Genomic DNA, 17,276 nt, shown 5'->3' with positions numbered 1-17,276 from the left:
GACACCCTTCTCGGCTGGCCCAGCAGCCGGGGACTTCAATTCCACGCAAGATCCCAGCACGACCCTCCCACTACTCCAGTGCCCGACGGCCGAACACGTGACTGCAGCCAATGAGGGCGCTCCACGTCACCCCGAGGCCACTCCAATAAAACCCTTCTCGTTGCCCGCCGGCGGCGACCTCCAGACACGAGCCCGCCACCGCCGCACGCACCGCGAGGCTTCGAGCGGCTAGCTCGTCGTCGGGAGCCAATTCACCGAACATCCACGCCGTCCGTCCATCCCATGTCCGCCCGTCGCAGGCCCGCGGCGGCCGCTGCCGGGGCCACGCCTTCGCAGCCGCCACCGGCAGATGCGGCGGCGGCGCCAGGCGAGCCGGCGAAGGAACCGGTTCTCCGGCCGCCGAACCTGGGCGTGGCCGCTGCGGCGGCGGTGCTCTTCCTCGCGCCCTTCTCGTACCTCGCGTTCGTGCACTACCCGCTGGACGCTGATCTGCGGGGATCCATCCTCAAATGCGGCGCCATGAGCCTCGGTGGCTTCTTCATCGTGCTCAAGCTCATCCCGGTCGCGGCCCGCTACCACCTGCGCCGCCGAATGTTCGGCTACGACATCAACAAGAAGGGCTTGCCCACGGGCGAGATCAAAGTGTGAGTGCGCAAGCAAATTTACATGTCCTCTTGCAAATGTCATTCCTCTAGGAGTAGATTTAAGTTGATTCAAGTGTTTGGTTTCCGGTCATACCTTTATCTGGTTGCAACAGTACTGTAAATACACTTGATTTCAGCTCGTTTGAAGTCAATTACAATAACCGCTCAACCGAAGCTAGCTGGATTTGTTCGGTTCTTGTGCATAACTTGGATATTGTGTTTCAAAAAGAGAGAGCTTGTTTTAGAAAATGTTCCTAATTTTGAAATTAGAGGTTGCTCTTTGGGATGGCGGCTGAAGTTGGAATTTCCTGGAGGGGTGGCTGAGGCTGCTTCTTGGTACTTTATCACTATAGTTTGATTTGATGTTATCATATGAAATTCTTCTTTTGAGGAATTTAGTATTCAAGTATTTTTTTTAAGTTTACGGAGTGAATAAATTCCAATACAAGTAGCCCTAGCTTCATCAATAGCTTAAGGCCTTAATTTGGGATGTCTAGCAGGCTAGCTTCACTGATGTACTGAAGAGCCCTTAATATTTTTTTCCTTTTTTTCTTTTACATTATATAAACTCTTAATAAACCCATTTGCATAGCCAAGGGTTGCTAACAACCTTCCCTTTAGCTCACATGCCTATGTCTACAGTTCACGCACTACCTCATCTCCTTATGTTTTGCACAAACCAAATTCTTTGTCTGTCGTGGCAAATGTCCTGGATTATCTGGATTTCATTAATTTAGAAAAAAATAGATAAAAGTGCTATTTGAAGAAGCATGATGTCTTGTTAATGTTTTCTCCCTCAATGAATCTGATACATTCTAGTACATATATGTGACTTAAGGTTGTGGTAAACTCAGTTGCAGACACTTTTAACTTAGAGTTTTAGATAACTGTGTAGAAATTCATACTGAACAACTGCAGCCACGATATTATAAGTTGAATAATATCACTGTATGGTGTATGCACCATTAACACAAAAGCTTTTGCACTGCTATCTGGCAATATAATAAGTTAAATGGCATTCTTGTTTGCCTAAATGTTGTATTTGTTTTGCAGGCCTGAGGCACTAGGTCTTGTTGTTGGGATTGTCTACTTGGTCACTGCAATTATATTTCAGCAGTTTCACTACGCAGAAGACTCCATTGTATGCTGCGATCAGTAATATTTTTGACATTCACAAACTATGTCTTATGCCCTGAAACATGTTTGACTGCTGCTTTTGTTGTTTCTTGTTGCAGTGGCTTGTTGAATATAATGCAGCATTGGCATCAGTCTGTTTTATGATTCTTCTTGGATTTGTTGACGATGTTCTTGATATTCCATGGAGAGTGTATGTTGCATGTCTGACAGTTTTTCTGTTCATTTGAATAGTGATGTGCAACTACTGTTGCTAATAGATTGATTTTGGAATTGTCTACATTGAAACAGGAAACTGGCGCTGCCCACGATTGCAGCACTTCCTTTGTTGATGGCATATGCTGGTGGTACTTCCATCATCATTCCAAAGCCTTTAACTCCTTATGTTGGGCTAACAGTTTTGGAGCTAGGTATGCGCATAACTGCATAAGCTTAAAACGGTTTGAAACAATATATATTTACTATTTGGTGGTCACGTCATGAAGCGTCCCCTCCTAAGAGAAGACTTAAATGTGATACAAAACATCAGTCCCAGGAGGCTGATGCCACATTTATTACATCAGATGGTTCAAAACCGTACAAACCTTGGAGGACACTCGATACAGATAATAATAATAACTAACCAAGCTACGACATAACACCAGACCGCAAACCACATAGGGTCTACCACGGGCTCAGAGTACTGCGACAGCGGAGGCATCTCGACAGGGCCGGTACCACAGGCAAGGTTGGGTGTAGAACGGTAACCCTACTCGGCGTCGTCTGGCACGGAGTCTGGATCTTCTTCTGTAAAAAGTAAGAGTGGGGTGAGTACAAACGTACTCAGCAAGTCCAATCACACCCACGGAGGGGGTTATATCAGAATAATATGCATAGGTAAAGCAAGGATAAGGTTACGGTTTAATTTGCGGAAAAACGATATTTCATGCAGGGGTTTATTTTAAAGAAAGCCTTTATGAAAATCAATTTCAGAAGTAACACGGAGTTTCCAATTTTTAAACTGCTACCGGACTCCCCGTCCGTCGTAGCACACGGCACAACTGCCGGACACAATTCCAAAACAACTCACACCAGCCCATCCCAATGAAACACTAGTTATGTGACCACACCATAACTCGCCCAATACCGTGGGCACGGACTATTCGAATAGATTCTTATCTCTGCAGAGGTGTGCAACTTTTCCCACAAGTAGGATACCACAACTCGAACACCGTCGTGTCGGTGTAGATCCTAACATAGCCGTTACCCACCATAGCTAAGCCTGACTAGCCATCACGGGTTGCACCAAGGGGTCATTAACCGTTCACTTAGGTATAACCGGGCATAAGTCACTCGGGGCTTATCCCTTCTCCTTAGACACCCGTTGCTCTCAGCTCTCCTGATGGCTATCACACCAACTAGTGGGATTTATGCTACGCCGTTGCCCATTCAACGGTCGAGTGGTTTGCACGAAAGTAGAGTTAGGTGAGATGACACACCAACTCGGTCCTTAGACACGACAAGATGGATGCCTCCCTTCTCGCTCTGCCACACAGGCACAAGCACACCAATCGGCAAATCACACAGAAATGCCGTCCATCCCGTCTGCGCTTTCTTTACAAAAACACCACTTTTATCCCAACCTATACGCACACATTTTCCTTATAAAATCAATTGTATTATGAGTAAAGCCCTAAGCGTTCTAATATCGATTAACGTCCAAGCAAAAATCAGACATTAATCTAGGTGGTCAAGGAATGGTTATCACAAATCAAGGGGTGGCTATCCAACCGTGTTTTCATGCAAGCAAAACATATGCAATTTTATTAAACAGGCCATTGGGTTGTGTTTATAAAAACTAGGACAGAAACATGCATCAAAGGATGGGATTGAACTTGCCGTCTTCAAATCCTTCCGGAAGTTCCTGCTCGCGGTACGGGTCCTCGGGCTCGGGCTCGCTGTACTGATGCTGCTCGGAGACGGGTCCTTCCTCGGTCACACCGTGATCTACAGCACACACAACAAGCATACACGAACAATCAATAAATAAAAAGAAAACAAATGTTTATCGTCGAGCTCGGATCGGAGAATAATCAAGAAATGGAGATAGAAGTATTATTTCCGGGAGATTTTCTAATGGCATGGCCAAAATTATATTGGAAAGGGCGTGGTGGAGTTTGGGGCAAACGGGGAATTTTTGGCGCATGAAATGAGAGGTTAAAGAGGTGTTCAAGGGCTAAACCAGGTTTCAAGGAGAGATGAAAATAGTATGAATGGATAGTATTTGATTTTATAGGAATTTAGGGACAAAAATCACTTGAATCGGAGGTTGGATGAGTGAGATAATGTAATTATAAAATTGGAGGCTTAATTAATTCCGAAAATGGGCTGGAATAAACAGACGGAGTGCTTCATTGCCTTGCTTGTGCGTGAACGGAGTTGAGCTGGGCCCCTGGGCTTTTCGTCCAGCACTTGGGCCAATGGAATGTAGTTGGGCTGGTAGAGAAAAATTAATAGGAGAGTGGAGGAATACGGATAGGAGCAGAGAGCAGAGGCGCTCGTGCCCCACGGACACGCCTGGCGCCATAGGAGACGGACGAAGCTCGCCGGAGCTTCGGCGTTCGAGGATTCCGTCACCAAAATCAAATCCAAGGGCATGGGGAGGAAGAGGGAGGTGAGGGCTACTCATTCCGGGGATTCTCCAGCCGAGATGGGGAGCTCGGCATGGCCGGCCATGGCAGCCATGGCTACAGTTCCAGGAGCTCCGTGGGCAGCTCGACGTAGGAAGGGAAAGGGGAAAGCGAAGCTCGGCGAAGGAAGAGGGGGATGTGGAGATGCTCACCGTCGAGCTAATCGAGCTGGGGTGGCCTGGTCGAGGAGATCGACAAGGGAGTTGTGCCCTGTACCGAAACAGGGGAGGTGGAAATCAGAGCGGGGAGGAACAAGAACGGCGAGCTGGGTGGCCTGGCGAGCTTGGGATGGCGACGGCAAGCAGCTCGGGCGCCTTTTATAGACGGAGCGAGGCGGTGGAGGTGGCGTGGCACGGTGAAGGTCGATGGGCGGCCATTAATGGCGCTCGGGGCTTGCTTGGCGGCTTGCGGGCGTCGCAGAGCGGCCACAGGAAGGCGGTGCGGCACAGGGGCGACGCGACGCGTCGGGCAGGTGGAGTAATGGTGCGGCAGGGCGATGAGACGGCTCGGCGGCGGCGGTGTGCGCACGGCGCGACGCGGGCGGCGCGGCTCGGCGTGCGCGGGCAGGGGCGCGCGGCGCAGGCCGGGGCCGGGGGGTGCTCAGGTCGACGAGACCCATCGGGCAGGGGCTCGCGCGCGTGCAGCGCGTGGGGGAGGCGTGGCGTGGCTCGGGCAGGAGGCGGCGTGCACACGGTTGGGCAGCACGCTCAGCGCCAGAGGAAGAAGAAAGGAAAAGGGAAGAAAGGAGAGAGGAAAAAGAAAAGAAGGAAAAGAAAATAAAAAGGAAGGGAGGAGTAAAAAGAGAAAAAGAAAAGGGAGGGCGCCGGCGGGAATCGCGGCGACGACCGCGGTCGGGCGGGCACGTGCGCCGGTCGGGCGGCACGCGGTGGAAAACGCGGAGCGAGGTGCACAGGGTGATGGGACGGGGATTGGTACGGGTGTCGGCGACGTGTCGCCGGAAAAGATTTTTAGGAAAAAAAAAGGACTGAGCTCGTCGATGCACAAATAATTTTGAAACCAATTTTAGCGTGTGATTTAATTTAGTGAATTTTCGAGATGTTACACGTCACTTCATTTTTACTATTATAATACACAACCAGGAGATTATTGGGGAAATCTAAAGGCATAGGAGCATATCAGATTGCACTATGAAATTCTATTATGCACTTGTCAGTCATTTGCTCTTGATCATAACTCATAAGATAGAACACATTTTTCAGTGGCTACGTTCATTAACACCACATTTTTATCTAGTATGGCATCTAGCAAGTCTTGCCTTGGTGCTGTTTTATTGTGTTCCTAATTTTTGTGAGCCAAGGTCCCCTGCAAGTCTTTGTTCTTTAGCTTTTCCATTGTCCAAAATAAGCCCTCCACATTGGATCATAGTCTTTGTGTGTCGCTTATTTGCTTTTGCTTATGAAGCCTGTTCCAATTTCAGCTCTGTAGGTGAATTCTGTTTCTGTATTCTGATTCATAATCAGAAGCTGTTACACTGACCTTTCATTTCCTTTGTCATGCAGGTTTATTTTACAAGCTATTCATGCTCTTGTTAGCAGTCTTTTGTACAAACTCAATAAATATACATGCTGGCATAAATGGACTCGAAGTTGGGCAGACAGTTGTTATATCTGCTGCGGTAAATATATTCCCATGTGAAGTACACAAATCTTGAATACCACTCATCTCCTGATGACTTGTGGCACTTTCCAGGTTTTGATACATAATGTAATGCGCATAGGGTCCTCTACAGACATTGAAACTCAGCAAGCTCATGAATTCTCGATTTATCTTGTCTTGCCTTTCCTAACCACTTCATTAGCTTTGCTAGCTTTTAACTGGTAAGGACCTTCAGAAGCACATTAGATCTGTCTAAATAGAGATTTCCTTTTTTGCCTTCTTTTCTTTGGAAAAAACATCATGTGCACATGTGTATCAGGTATCCTTCTATTGTTTTTGTTGGTGATACCTACACCTACTTTGCTGGAATGGCTTTGGCTGTGGTAGGAATTCTGGGACATTTCAGGTAAACATTCCTTAATTGTCTCCCACAATTTTTTTTTTGAACCGAGTCTCCCACAAATTTCACTACTTAAATATTATTTATCAGTCAAGTCTCAGCCAGCTTATTCCACATCTGACTGGTTGTGATGTGGAGTGATGCAATTAGCACTCTGTACTCTGGTGTCAACTGCTTTCTTGTTCTGGGTGCACGTGCATAAAAAGCATTTCCCCTATGGCTTTTAACTAATATTGTGCTGCATCTAAATTAGTGAAGCACGTAATGTTAACAATAGCCACTCTATATTCCATAGTTCCCTATGGGTTAATGTACAAATGGTTTGTGTACACATGCAAAGAAACCCCTCTTCAGTGCAGAAAACCTTTTTTGCTACTGTTAGTTACATATATGCGCCCCACATAGCATGGACACACTTAAGGAAAATAAGTCTGCAGTTTTCTCAAATGCAAAATAGGGAAACTATCCATTTTGGGAAAGCTGATTTTCTTCTTCTTTTGGAATCCTATTTTCTGAGTTAAAATTGAGTCTGAAGTTATGTAGTCGATTAGATCCAGAAAAACTTTTGTCAATAAGACATCCAGTTTGTACACACTTTTTATCGCCAACCTTCGTAGGAAGGATATGTGTGGTTGAAAAGCTATCTTGACTGTGAAACTAAACTTGTGCCATCAAAATTTCTTATGCATGTCTATTTGACATCTGTAGTATTAGCATATGCTAGATTCACATACAGACACAGTTTACTTTACCTGTTTGCAGCTGATCAATGACCGTTTTGATCGTCTTGAGTTTGCAGTGAGACGTTATTGCTCTTCTTTTTACCTCAAGTTCTTAATTTCTTGTGTTCGGTCCCACAGGTCAGGATAAATACTTTTCACCTAATTCCTTTGTTCTGACTCCATTGATAGCTGACTAGGTGCTTAGTATGCTTACACTTTGGATTTATGTCTTTATTTCCTGCAGCTCTTTCACTTTGTTCCTTGCCCAAGACATAGGTTGCCAAGGTATTTTTTGTATTGCTTTGACCTGGAATCGTGAAGATAACTTACTATGCCATGAATTCTTATTAAGTTTCTAAATTATGCTTCCATCCATAGGTTTGATCCTCAAACAGGTCTGTTGACTGGTACCAAAGATGGAAATCTGGTCAACATATTCCTTAGATTATTTGGGAAGTGCTCAGAGAAGGCCCTTTGCATAAGGCTCCTTATTTTTCAGGTAGACTGAAAAGGCCCTTTTGGTGCAGACTATTATCTCGCTTTGTTGCGATTTTGTTTCTTGACTTCCAAATATCTCGTTAACTAGTTGGCACTGTGTTGATTATTTGCTTATGGCGCAAAGAAGTCATCATCTACATTTTGCAAAGTTCTTATTCCGAATTCAGAACAGGAGAAACTTTTATTACAGATAGAGAATTTAAGAAAGAACAGAGTTAAGTAGACGCTTATGTTGAGCTAGGCACAAGATTCATTGGTCAAGTCAAAAATTGGATGAAGCTTGTCGGCATACACATCAATGTATATCAGCAGGGTTGTCTAGTATGTTGCTCTTATAATAGACATGAGGCATGCTGTCATACACCAAAATTTAGCATGCAAGACGTCACTGTTCTTTTTCTTGATGTTTTTGCATGACTGCATCATGGAATTAGCTTTCTTATGTCAATACTGGGAAATATCAACACAAAATAATTTCAAGTAAACTTGTGCTTTTTACCAGCCCGTTTATTGAAGCAACCGCTACAAATCCCTTCATATATCTGCATTGTGATGTACAGCCATGTGAACATTTATCATGTGAACAAATCTGTTGGGATCATAATCCTCGTTCTCATGTCTGACAGGCTCTATGTTGCGTATTCTGCTTCTGGCTAAGATACATGCTTACTGGATGGTACAAATGACCGACTTGCAGAAGACATATCACTCTACTTATTGGAAAAAACAATGGCATCTGATGACTACCGATTCCATCAACATATTTGTAGACTAACTGCCCAAATTTTCCAATACTGGTGGAAGAGCATCATGCCATTCGCGCAAATGCCTTTCTATCATTAGCCTTTGGATTTGTTTCATATACTTCTTGTGCTAACTACAGCTCCTAATTTCTTTTGTAACTACTATGTACAATGGCTTTGGCTTCAAGGAAGTTGGCTGTCCTGTACACCTTTGCAGCTTTGGTCTCTAGTCTTCCCGCCATTGGGAAAAATCTTGTTCTGAATCACAGTACGAGAAAGTTATATATGTTTCTGTATCAAGAGTCCATTTTGTGCTCGAGAGCGTATTTGGCTCATCATCATCTGACCCACCCTCGAACTCTATTTTTTTATTTTGCTTCAGTGAAAGGGACCGTGAAGGTGACTTTACTATTCAGACAAAAGAAAAAAGGATTACAGTTCAGTGTTCGCCATCCCGTACTGTTTTACACGTATTTTTTTCATCTAGCATGAAACACAAGTTTTTGACTTACCCTACTTTTTTTCATACATATTCATTCAGACAATACACAACCGTCCCATTCTTTTCTGTCATCCTACCCTTTCATCTGACCTCACTGGCTCACTCCTCTGCCTCCAATTTACATTTTGCAGCTCTCCCCTACCGCCGATCCTGTCTTTGCCGTGCCACCGCCCGGTGCCAGTTTGATCACCTCCCTAGCACTCCCTTTTAAGCTTGGGACGACGAACTTCCAAGAACAAGGAAAATATTTTGAAAACCTTTAATTAGTAGCGGGGAGCGAAAACATTTAAAATAATTATTCTTCCAAGAACAAGGAAAAAACATTTATAAAACAGAGTAATCGTATGCAGACAATCTAGGATGAGTGAGATGATTGGTCATGCCAAACACAATGCTTTGGCCCATCAACTTACAACTATACTATCTTTAGAAGCTTAATCAATGTCAAATACAGCCACTGCGCGTCTCCCGCCCGGCCACCCTTGTAACCGCTCCCTCCCCCCTTTGCTTCCCCTCTCCTCCCCGATCGCCGCGCGATCGGCCCCAAATGCTTGGCGTGCCAACCAACATGCTGAGCTCGTCGGCGTCGAGGCGGGACGCCGCGGCGGCCAGGGCGTCCAAGAGCGGGGAGCTCCCCAAGTCGGCCGGCATCTCCTGGAAGGACGCTGCGGCCGCGGCCACCGCCAAGAACACCGAGCTGTCCAAGGCGGTGACCGCCGTTAGGGAGGCCGCGGCCGTGCACCACGAGGGCTGGATGGTGCGCTACGGCCGCCGGAAGATCGGCAGGTCCTTCTTCCACACGCGCTACTTCGTGCTCGAGAGCAGGCTGCTCGCCTACTACAAGAAGAAGCCCAAGGATAACATGGTGCGCATTTCATGCTTCATTGCCGGCTGTTCCATAGTTTCTAGCTAGGGTTCGTTCGGATTCCTTAACCACTTTTTATTATGGGTGCAATGCGGTATCACATTCTCCAAATTAAAACGAAATGGTGATCCGTTAAGCATGATAATTACTTATGTTTTTGAAAATGTACCGGTTAATTATGTTCCAAAATTGCAGATTAATTCATTATCAAGTTCGTGTTTTTAGATATACCCTTTTGTTACCTGCGTTTCTTGCTGTTTCTGAGACTATGCAGAACAATTAATTATGCATTGATTTCCCATCCACGCTTTCTGCTACCCTAATCGCATCAGCACAAAAGCACCCCACTTGTAATGATTGATAATTTGGTTGAATTTGCGGATGTGCATCCAGGTTCCCCTCAAGTCCCTGCTGATAGATGGGAATTGTAGGGTGGAGGATAGAGGGCTCAAAACTCATCATGGACAAGTGAGTTTGCTTTCCAATTTTGTTTCCTGGCTTATCTGAATGTCATTTCCGTTTCAAAAAAAAAAACTGAATGTCATTTGGTGATGTTCTTGGGTATGGTGTAGATGGTACTGCATCCTGCTACAAGAAACTTAATAGATGCATGCTTGTTCCCTTTCTTGAAACACGCCATATACATAATATCTGAGACCGTTTTTCATCCATCTAAGCACTTCAAAATTGATTATATGAAACGACCCATATTTATACATGCTGCGAGCAATTTGAAAATGTTCTTTTCAGGGTGGGTACAGGCTTTTGGATTATCTGCATAATGCATCTGACTAAGTGTTGCGTAGGGATGTGACTTGGCAACCGTAGTTAGTTTTTCATGCAGTTATTCTCATCCCTCCTTTGGACCTTTTTCTTATTTTCAGATGATTTATGTCCTGTGTGTTTATAACCAGAAAGAAAAGGAGCATCAAATCACGGTCAGTTCTAATGCTTCAATCCTTAATCAGAACCACACTCCTCACTTATTTATCTAGCGAATTTGTTTTACAGATGGGCGCTCACGATATTGAAGATGCACTGATCTGGAAAAAGAAAATAGAGCTCCTCATTGATCAGGTGCAGTCTGTCTCTTACTGCAACCCCGTTTTTACTTTTTAGGATATGACACATTTGCTACAAACTTGAAATATGTCTAGAGAAAAGCTTGGAGTTCAATAGCCCATTTCGAGAAATTCTTTAGATCGGTTAAGAAGTTGATGATACTGTGTATTACTTTTGTAATTAAACAGTAGGCAGTAATTCTTTTATAGTAGATCACAGTGCTTCTTAGGTCCCATAGCTCATTGCATCAGAGGCAGTTGATCACTGTCTTCAGAAAACTTGCAACGTTATCAAACTTAATGGACGCATAATGGGAGAGTCAGCACTCTATCTTAGCTCGTTTTGTATTGTAGAAAACATCCCAACTCAAGAACAGATTTTACATGTTGCTTTAGCACATACCGATTCACTCCATTTTTGCAGAAACCGGACCCTGCAGCTAAAACCCATAAGGCATTCGCTACAATGGACTTCGATATGGATCTTGGAGGGCAGTTTTCATTGTCAGATCGTGACAGTGCGTAAGTGCCATTCCATCTCTTAAGGGTACCTTGAGTGTGAGGCGTTTTATTGAATCAGCTAGAAACTTATTATTACTAATGCAGAGCTGAAGAAGAAGAGGAACGGCCAACTTTAACTCGCAGAAAAACTATAGGGAATGGTACCATCTACCATGTGAAGTTGAATACTAAGTAGCACCATTTATATCCATTTAATATCCATTGCATGTTACACATTTTCACCATGTCATTTCTGTTGCTAGGTCCCCCGGATTCAGTACATGATTGGACAAAAGATGCTGATTTTGGTCTGTCCAATCAGAATGACCCCACTCAACTTTATTCTAAGAAGAACTGGCGACTACTTCGATGCCAAAATGGCAAGTCTGTGTTTGTCTCCTTAGGTGTTCATCCTTCCTTGGAGGATGTTTGAACTTGGGGTAGCTTACTGGTTTTTCATTGGCAGGGTTGCGCATTTTTGAAGAACTTCTAGAAGTGGAATACCTTGTACGTTCCAGCTGTAAAATTTTTATATTTGCAAAAAATCTGGATAATCTGAAAAATCTGAAGTAAATGACTACACATTGCCTCATGACATGTAGGCAAGAAGCTGTAGCCGAGCTATGAGAGCTGTTGGAGTAGTGGAAGCCACATGTGAAGCCATTTTTGGGCTGATGATGAGCATGGATGCAACACGATACGAGTAAGCATATGGTCCTTGGACTTGGTGCTTCTCTAATGCTAATATTTAATTTCACCTCTGATCTTTCTTCTCTATTTAGGTGGGACTGTAGCTTTCGCCAAGGTAGTTTAGTTGAAGAGGTTGATGGTCACACCGCAGTACTATATCATAGGTTGCAGCTGCATTGGTGTACAAGGTAACTACAATTCTCACATCCTCGCAAAAAAAAAAACTACAATTCTCACAGATGGACAAGTTCTTATGATTAGCTGTTGTCTCTGATTATTCTCAACGAAATTTCCATCTACATGAACATGCAGGTTCGTCTGGCCTCGGGATTTGTGTTATGTTCGGTATTGGCGGCGTAACGATGATGGAAGCTATGGTAAATTGTTGGGTTATAATTTTTCCAAGCCTCGTTTACTCTTTTTAATGACTCCTTTCTGACAGTGTTTACACATGCAGTTGTGCTATTTCGATCTACAGACCATCCAAACTGTAGTCGGCAGCGAGGATATGTGAGGGCTCTTATTGAAAGTAATTTTCCTTGGGCCCGTAATAAGTCTTGCTTCTACCTTTACTAGGCATTCCAGATAAACAAAAATGTCAGCTTCAATTTCTTTTCTTTCTCTGAAATTTCAACTAGTTCAGGTGGAGGGTTCAAGATTTGTCCTCTAAAGAGTCGCAATGGAAGACCCCGTACTCAGGTTCAGCACCTTATGCAGATTGACCTGAAGGGATGGTTCCTGAATTACTCTACTTCCTTTCAGTATCATTCTTTGTTGCAGATACTGAACTGTGTTTCCGGTACTGAAATACTGTTTTTCTTGTGGTATAAACATTAAGAACGTCATGTTTAGTATGAGGGAACGAATTAAGTTTATTAAATTGACCAGTCAGTCCTATTGTCCCACCAATTCATTCTGGTCCTTATGGCTCTAATTTACACTTACTCCCAGGGCTGCGTGAATATTTTTCCCAAACAGATGATATCCATATAACTCCAAGGATTCCTGCAATGGAGAGCATGGCTGATGATGAGAATCCTAATGAAGTTGACCCCAAGACTAAACCAGCAGATCAAGAACGTGCAGAAAATAAAAACATGGGAACAATTGATGAAGAATCAGATGACGATGAGGATTATCAGGTTCCTGAAGCTGATATAGAGGTGCCAAATGTCCTAGACCAAACTATGAACCAAAATCCATGAGTGCTTAACTTCCTACAGGTTTTGCATTTTGCTCACTTCATACTAATCCTTGATCAAAACCAATTTACAGGAAGGTCCTAGCAAATCTGACAGTGAAGCTAAACACACAGGTTTGTTTCCTACTTTCTCCAACATTCCTGCATTCTCATATCTATTGTTGTCAAGTTCCAGGGCATGTGTTTTATTTTTCTTTCTGTAACAGCAGTAGCTTTCTCAATATGACAGATGAGCCTCCAGAAAAAATTGATTTATCTTGCTTTTCTGGGATTCTTCATCATGATCCGGAGGAGAAAAGCCGCAATTGTTGGACAGTACCTGACAGCAAGCTTTTCAAAGTTCGTAGCAAGAACTTCCCACATGACAAATCAAAGGTCTAAATCTTCCTGTTTGTATTTTATTCCTTTTATTTTATCAGACAATATACAGAATCTTAACATGCTAATATCCAAGTTACAGATACCTGCTGCAAGTTATCTCATGGAGCTTGCAGCCATTGATTGGTTCAAGGACACCAAGCGCATGGATAATGTTGGAAGGCAAAAAAATTGTGTTGCTCAGGTAACCAAAAAGCTGGTCTAATTTCTTATCATGTTGTTATATTATTGCTCATGTTACTTTATAATTTCAATTTTATACCATTTCACTAATAATCACGATCCAACTACAAAGTAATTTATCAATAATAGATACCGTTGCTGTTATCAGAGGAAAAGCACAAAAAAACTTTCCTTATTTACATGGCTCTTTCTTTTACTTATTTTATTTGTAGGTTGCTGCTGAGAAAGGGATGCATACATTTGTCGTCAACTTGCAGGTAAATCGGTAATTTCATAAGAACTGTTCTCAGTCTTTAACTTATTTATCCGTCTGAATTCTTTTTTTTTAATTTATCCTCTTGTAGATTCCCGGATCAACTCATTACAGCTTAGTCATGTATTTCGTCACGAGTTCCTTGAAAAAAGGATCATTACTGCAGCGTTTCTTTGATGGTGACGATGACTTCCGCAATAGCAGACTAAAGCTTATACCATCTGTTCCTAAGGTCTTTTCTCACACAGCAGCTATGTTGGGTGCAGCAATATTTTTTGTATTACTCGACTTCATTCTTCCTTAAAAATGGAAACTGAAAAATCTTTCAGGGTTCTTGGATAGTGCGGCAGAGTGTTGGCAGCACCCCTTGTTTGCTGGGAAAGGCTGTGGATTGTAGCTACGTACGAGGTCCTGGGTATTTGGAGGTGGGTTGTCTAATACATTGCTTATGTTTTCTTCCTTGTTTTGCTTAAAAAGATTAATCTCGGGGCGCTTTGTTTGGGCATATCCAAAAGGGCTAAGTCTTACAATTAAATGTTTCGGTCTTTCGTGAAAAATGCAATACATCTCAGGAGTCAGGGTGTTGTTTTTGACAGGTGGACGTCGACATTGGTTCTTCTGCAGTAGCAAATGGAGTTTTGGGTTTGGTATTTGGTGTTGTCACAACATTAGTAGTTGATATGGCTTTCCTAATACAGGTTGGTGGCCCTTTTTCTACCTGACAGACTTTTTCTACATGACCCTGATGTCTTTTTTTTTCTCCTAAGATTGCGAAGGCAATTCAATCTTGTTAAGGATAGCCCATTACTAGATTCTTGTTGGGGGGAAAATGCTTCCTTCCCTTTAAGAGAACCGGAGGCTTGTCCTGTCAATGTATGTGAGGATCTCACTTTTGGCTGTTTCTCTGCTATTACTCGTACCTTCAGGCAAACACGTATGAGGAGCTCCCGGAGCAAGTCATAGGCGCAGCTCGGCTGGCCCATGTGGAACCCTCTACAGCTGTAGTCCCTAACCTTGAAAACAACAGTGAGAGCAACAAAGATAATAGTAGCAACGACGCTACATCTTCAGAGGATGATTCGTCAAAGAAAACCAACTGATTTAGCCTTTTCTGTGAGGAATTCGATGAGATTTTCTGTTTTTATCCTTTCAAGCTCTGTTATTAGTTCTCAACCACTGCACCAACTTGCAGTCCGGCTGATCTCTGCGAGCACCCATATTGAGTTCAGAACTTCAGACATGCTCTCTTATTTCCTTTTCCGTTACAGTTCATTCTTATTTTCTTCGCTTCAGTTTGTGAATGCGATTCCGACCAGCGTCATAGACTTACAGTACCATAGTATCTGGTGAACACAATCGACTGTACAATTAACTAACAATATTTGTGTAACATCCCTAGAATAATTATAGGTTCATCGTGACATCATATGCATCAACAAATATTTTCAAAAAAGGGTTATCCGGATAAACCCGGAGTTTTCGGGCTAGCAACCTAAACCCGGAGTTTCTGGGCTTATACTCGGAGTTTCCGGATTTGGCAGGATAGGTGTGGTGCGTGTCAAACGCGCAGAAACTTAGCGCCACGTGCCCCCACTCGGGCCCACGCGTCAACCCGAGCTCTCCTTCACCAGAGCACTCTCCTGCTCTCTCTCTCACTCCCATTCACTCCACAACTCTCTCTCTCACTCTCTCTACTCTAAGCCATGGAGGAGCTTCACCCTCTCCTTCACCATTGAAGCCCCTCCACCTCGCCAGAGCTACGCCGGAGAACGACGCCGACGAGCTGTACCACCTCGACTTCATCTCTTCCTTGGGACTAGGAGCTTCCCCAAGCTTCACCTCCATCTTCTTCCTCCTCTTCCTCAAGTTTCAAGCAAGAAGGACGACCTCGAGCTTCACCAAGCCCTCTACACCATTTTGAAGCCCTTGCCAATGTTCCACTCATCGCCGGTGAGCTTATCCCATCCCCGATTTACTCACATTGCCATTTGGAAGCCATGAAGCTCTCTACAGCATTTCCACCAGGAATGACCTAGAGCTTTGAAACCCTAATGCATGCACGTTTTAGTTACCAAAATAGACTCCCCATACTCCCAAGAACCTCTAGAAACAAACTCCACCCCAAACCGTGGCCGGAATCACCGGCAATGGTCATTTTCCCTTTTCTACACAAAGAAACACAGAAAAACCTGGAGTATCCGGGGCTATACCTAGAGTATCTGGGCAACCCGGAGTTTCCGGGCTTATATCCGGAGTTTCCGGGGTTTAGCTGTCCGGACTATCCGGACACATATCCAGAGTATCCGGGCACCCATAGAACACATTCCACTTTTAATTGTTTATTTATATTGCACTTACCTAAGTCTAATACACATATGTACTATATGTCTAGACTCTTTTATCGTGGTTTTATAACGTTAACGCAAACTTTCTCATATCATTTGCATATCATTGCAATCATTCATGGCATAGTTATTTATCAAGCATCATTGCACTCGTGTAGAGACCGTGACGCAGGAGCAAGAGGAGGTTGAGCCGGAGATCGTTGCAGACGACACTCCCGTCGATGCTCAAGGCAGGCACCTAAGCATTTCTTACACCCTATTTTGGATCAATAAAGTATATGTGTCTTGTTTGCGCATAAGTTACTATATATATCATTGATTGCTTAGAACCTATTTGATGCATTACCAACCTTGATTAGGATATCATCTTAGATGAGTATGCTTGAATAGGTGTCACGAACCATATGCTTAGCCATGCTTAGCTACGGTACAAGACGAGAGGTGGCAAGGTCACCATCACTCGCGAGCTATAGGGTGTATGTTTAATTTCACATGATTAGTCAAGAATGGATAACATATGAGCAACTATGAAGAATGATTCGGACTTGGACAAGTATAGTAGGGCCATGTTGAGATGGAGCTCAAATGGTTAGGCTTGCTTGAGTTGGTTAAGGACCGTCTCTTTGGTCGCCAGTCTCTTGAGCACTTTTTCATACAAATCACAAGTTTTATAATGGGATGGTAAGCCAACTAGCATGAGTCACACCTTGCCTTGATCGGATTCGGTGCGAGTTGTGATGGAGTGTGACCGGCGGATCTGGTGCACTTGTCCTTCCCGACCGTTCGCTCATAGTCGGTTGTGTTTTGTGTGAAAGGTTGAGGCCTAAATCAACACTTATCCTTGGCCGTGGGTATGGTCGTTGGTCTTGT

The 17,276-nt window shown here is 43.8% G+C and overlaps 2 protein-coding genes across 3 annotated transcripts; both read left to right on the top strand.

The window, feature by feature from the left end:
• The first annotated feature begins 100 nt into the window (after window positions 1-100).
• LOC120694760 (UDP-N-acetylglucosamine--dolichyl-phosphate N-acetylglucosaminephosphotransferase-like) lies at window positions 101-8,734 on the top strand. The gene is made up of 11 exons (XM_039978019.1): window positions 101-644; window positions 1,698-1,785; window positions 1,880-1,971; window positions 2,070-2,188; window positions 5,968-6,083; window positions 6,158-6,285; window positions 6,384-6,470; window positions 7,264-7,324; window positions 7,431-7,471; window positions 7,565-7,685; window positions 8,311-8,734. Exons 1-11 carry the CDS (start codon window positions 283-285, stop codon window positions 8,368-8,370), a joined length of 1,275 nt encoding a protein of 424 aa, XP_039833953.1. The 5' UTR covers window positions 101-282; the 3' UTR covers window positions 8,371-8,734.
• A 368-nt stretch (window positions 8,735-9,102) lies between these two features.
• Window positions 9,103-15,332, top strand: LOC120694759 (protein ENHANCED DISEASE RESISTANCE 2-like). 2 transcript variants are annotated; one of them, XM_039978018.1, is made up of 22 exons: window positions 9,103-9,794; window positions 10,188-10,262; window positions 10,679-10,732; window positions 10,806-10,871; window positions 11,280-11,377; window positions 11,462-11,517; window positions 11,620-11,736; window positions 11,823-11,863; window positions 11,959-12,059; window positions 12,139-12,234; window positions 12,359-12,423; window positions 12,504-12,575; window positions 12,690-12,845; window positions 13,025-13,209; window positions 13,322-13,361; window positions 13,477-13,622; window positions 13,708-13,809; window positions 14,021-14,065; window positions 14,153-14,293; window positions 14,391-14,486; window positions 14,658-14,759; window positions 14,988-15,332. In XM_039978018.1, the coding sequence occupies exons 1-22, from the start codon at window positions 9,477-9,479 to the stop codon at window positions 15,159-15,161; spliced, it is 2,346 nt and encodes a 781-aa protein (XP_039833952.1). In that variant the 5' UTR covers window positions 9,103-9,476; the 3' UTR covers window positions 15,162-15,332. The 2 variants fall into 2 exon arrangements, with proteins under 2 accessions (XP_039833952.1, XP_039833951.1); XM_039978017.1 differs by having other exon boundaries at window positions 9,105-9,794; window positions 12,998-13,209.
• The last annotated feature ends 1,944 nt before the right edge of the window (window positions 15,333-17,276 follow it).

This window comes from Panicum virgatum, chromosome 2K, assembly GCF_016808335.1.
Source record: "Panicum virgatum strain AP13 chromosome 2K, P.virgatum_v5, whole genome shotgun sequence".
NCBI classification, from domain to species: Eukaryota; Viridiplantae; Streptophyta; class Magnoliopsida; order Poales; family Poaceae; genus Panicum; species Panicum virgatum.
This window is presented reverse-complemented; position numbering and strand designations above follow the sequence as displayed.

Bases quoted from the DNA above. Each gene is read 5' to 3' on its own strand.
- LOC120694760 (XM_039978019.1), top strand. From the start codon at position 283: ATGTCCGCCCGTCGCAGGCCCGCGGCGGCCGCTGCCGGGGCCACGCCT. The intron at 1,972-2,069 runs GTATGTTGCATG...ACATTGAAACAG, and splicing joins CTTGATATTCCATGGAGAGT to GAAACTGGCGCTGCCCACGA. The intron at 2,189-5,967 runs GTATGCGCATAA...TTTGTCATGCAG, and splicing joins GCTAACAGTTTTGGAGCTAG to GTTTATTTTACAAGCTATTC.
- LOC120694759 (XM_039978017.1), top strand. From the start codon at position 9,477: ATGCTTGGCGTGCCAACCAACATGCTGAGCTCGTCGGCGTCGAGGCGG. The intron at 11,378-11,461 runs GTAAGTGCCATT...TTACTAATGCAG, and splicing joins TTGTCAGATCGTGACAGTGC to AGCTGAAGAAGAAGAGGAAC. The intron at 13,362-13,476 runs GTTTGTTTCCTA...TCAATATGACAG, and splicing joins CAGTGAAGCTAAACACACAG to ATGAGCCTCCAGAAAAAATT.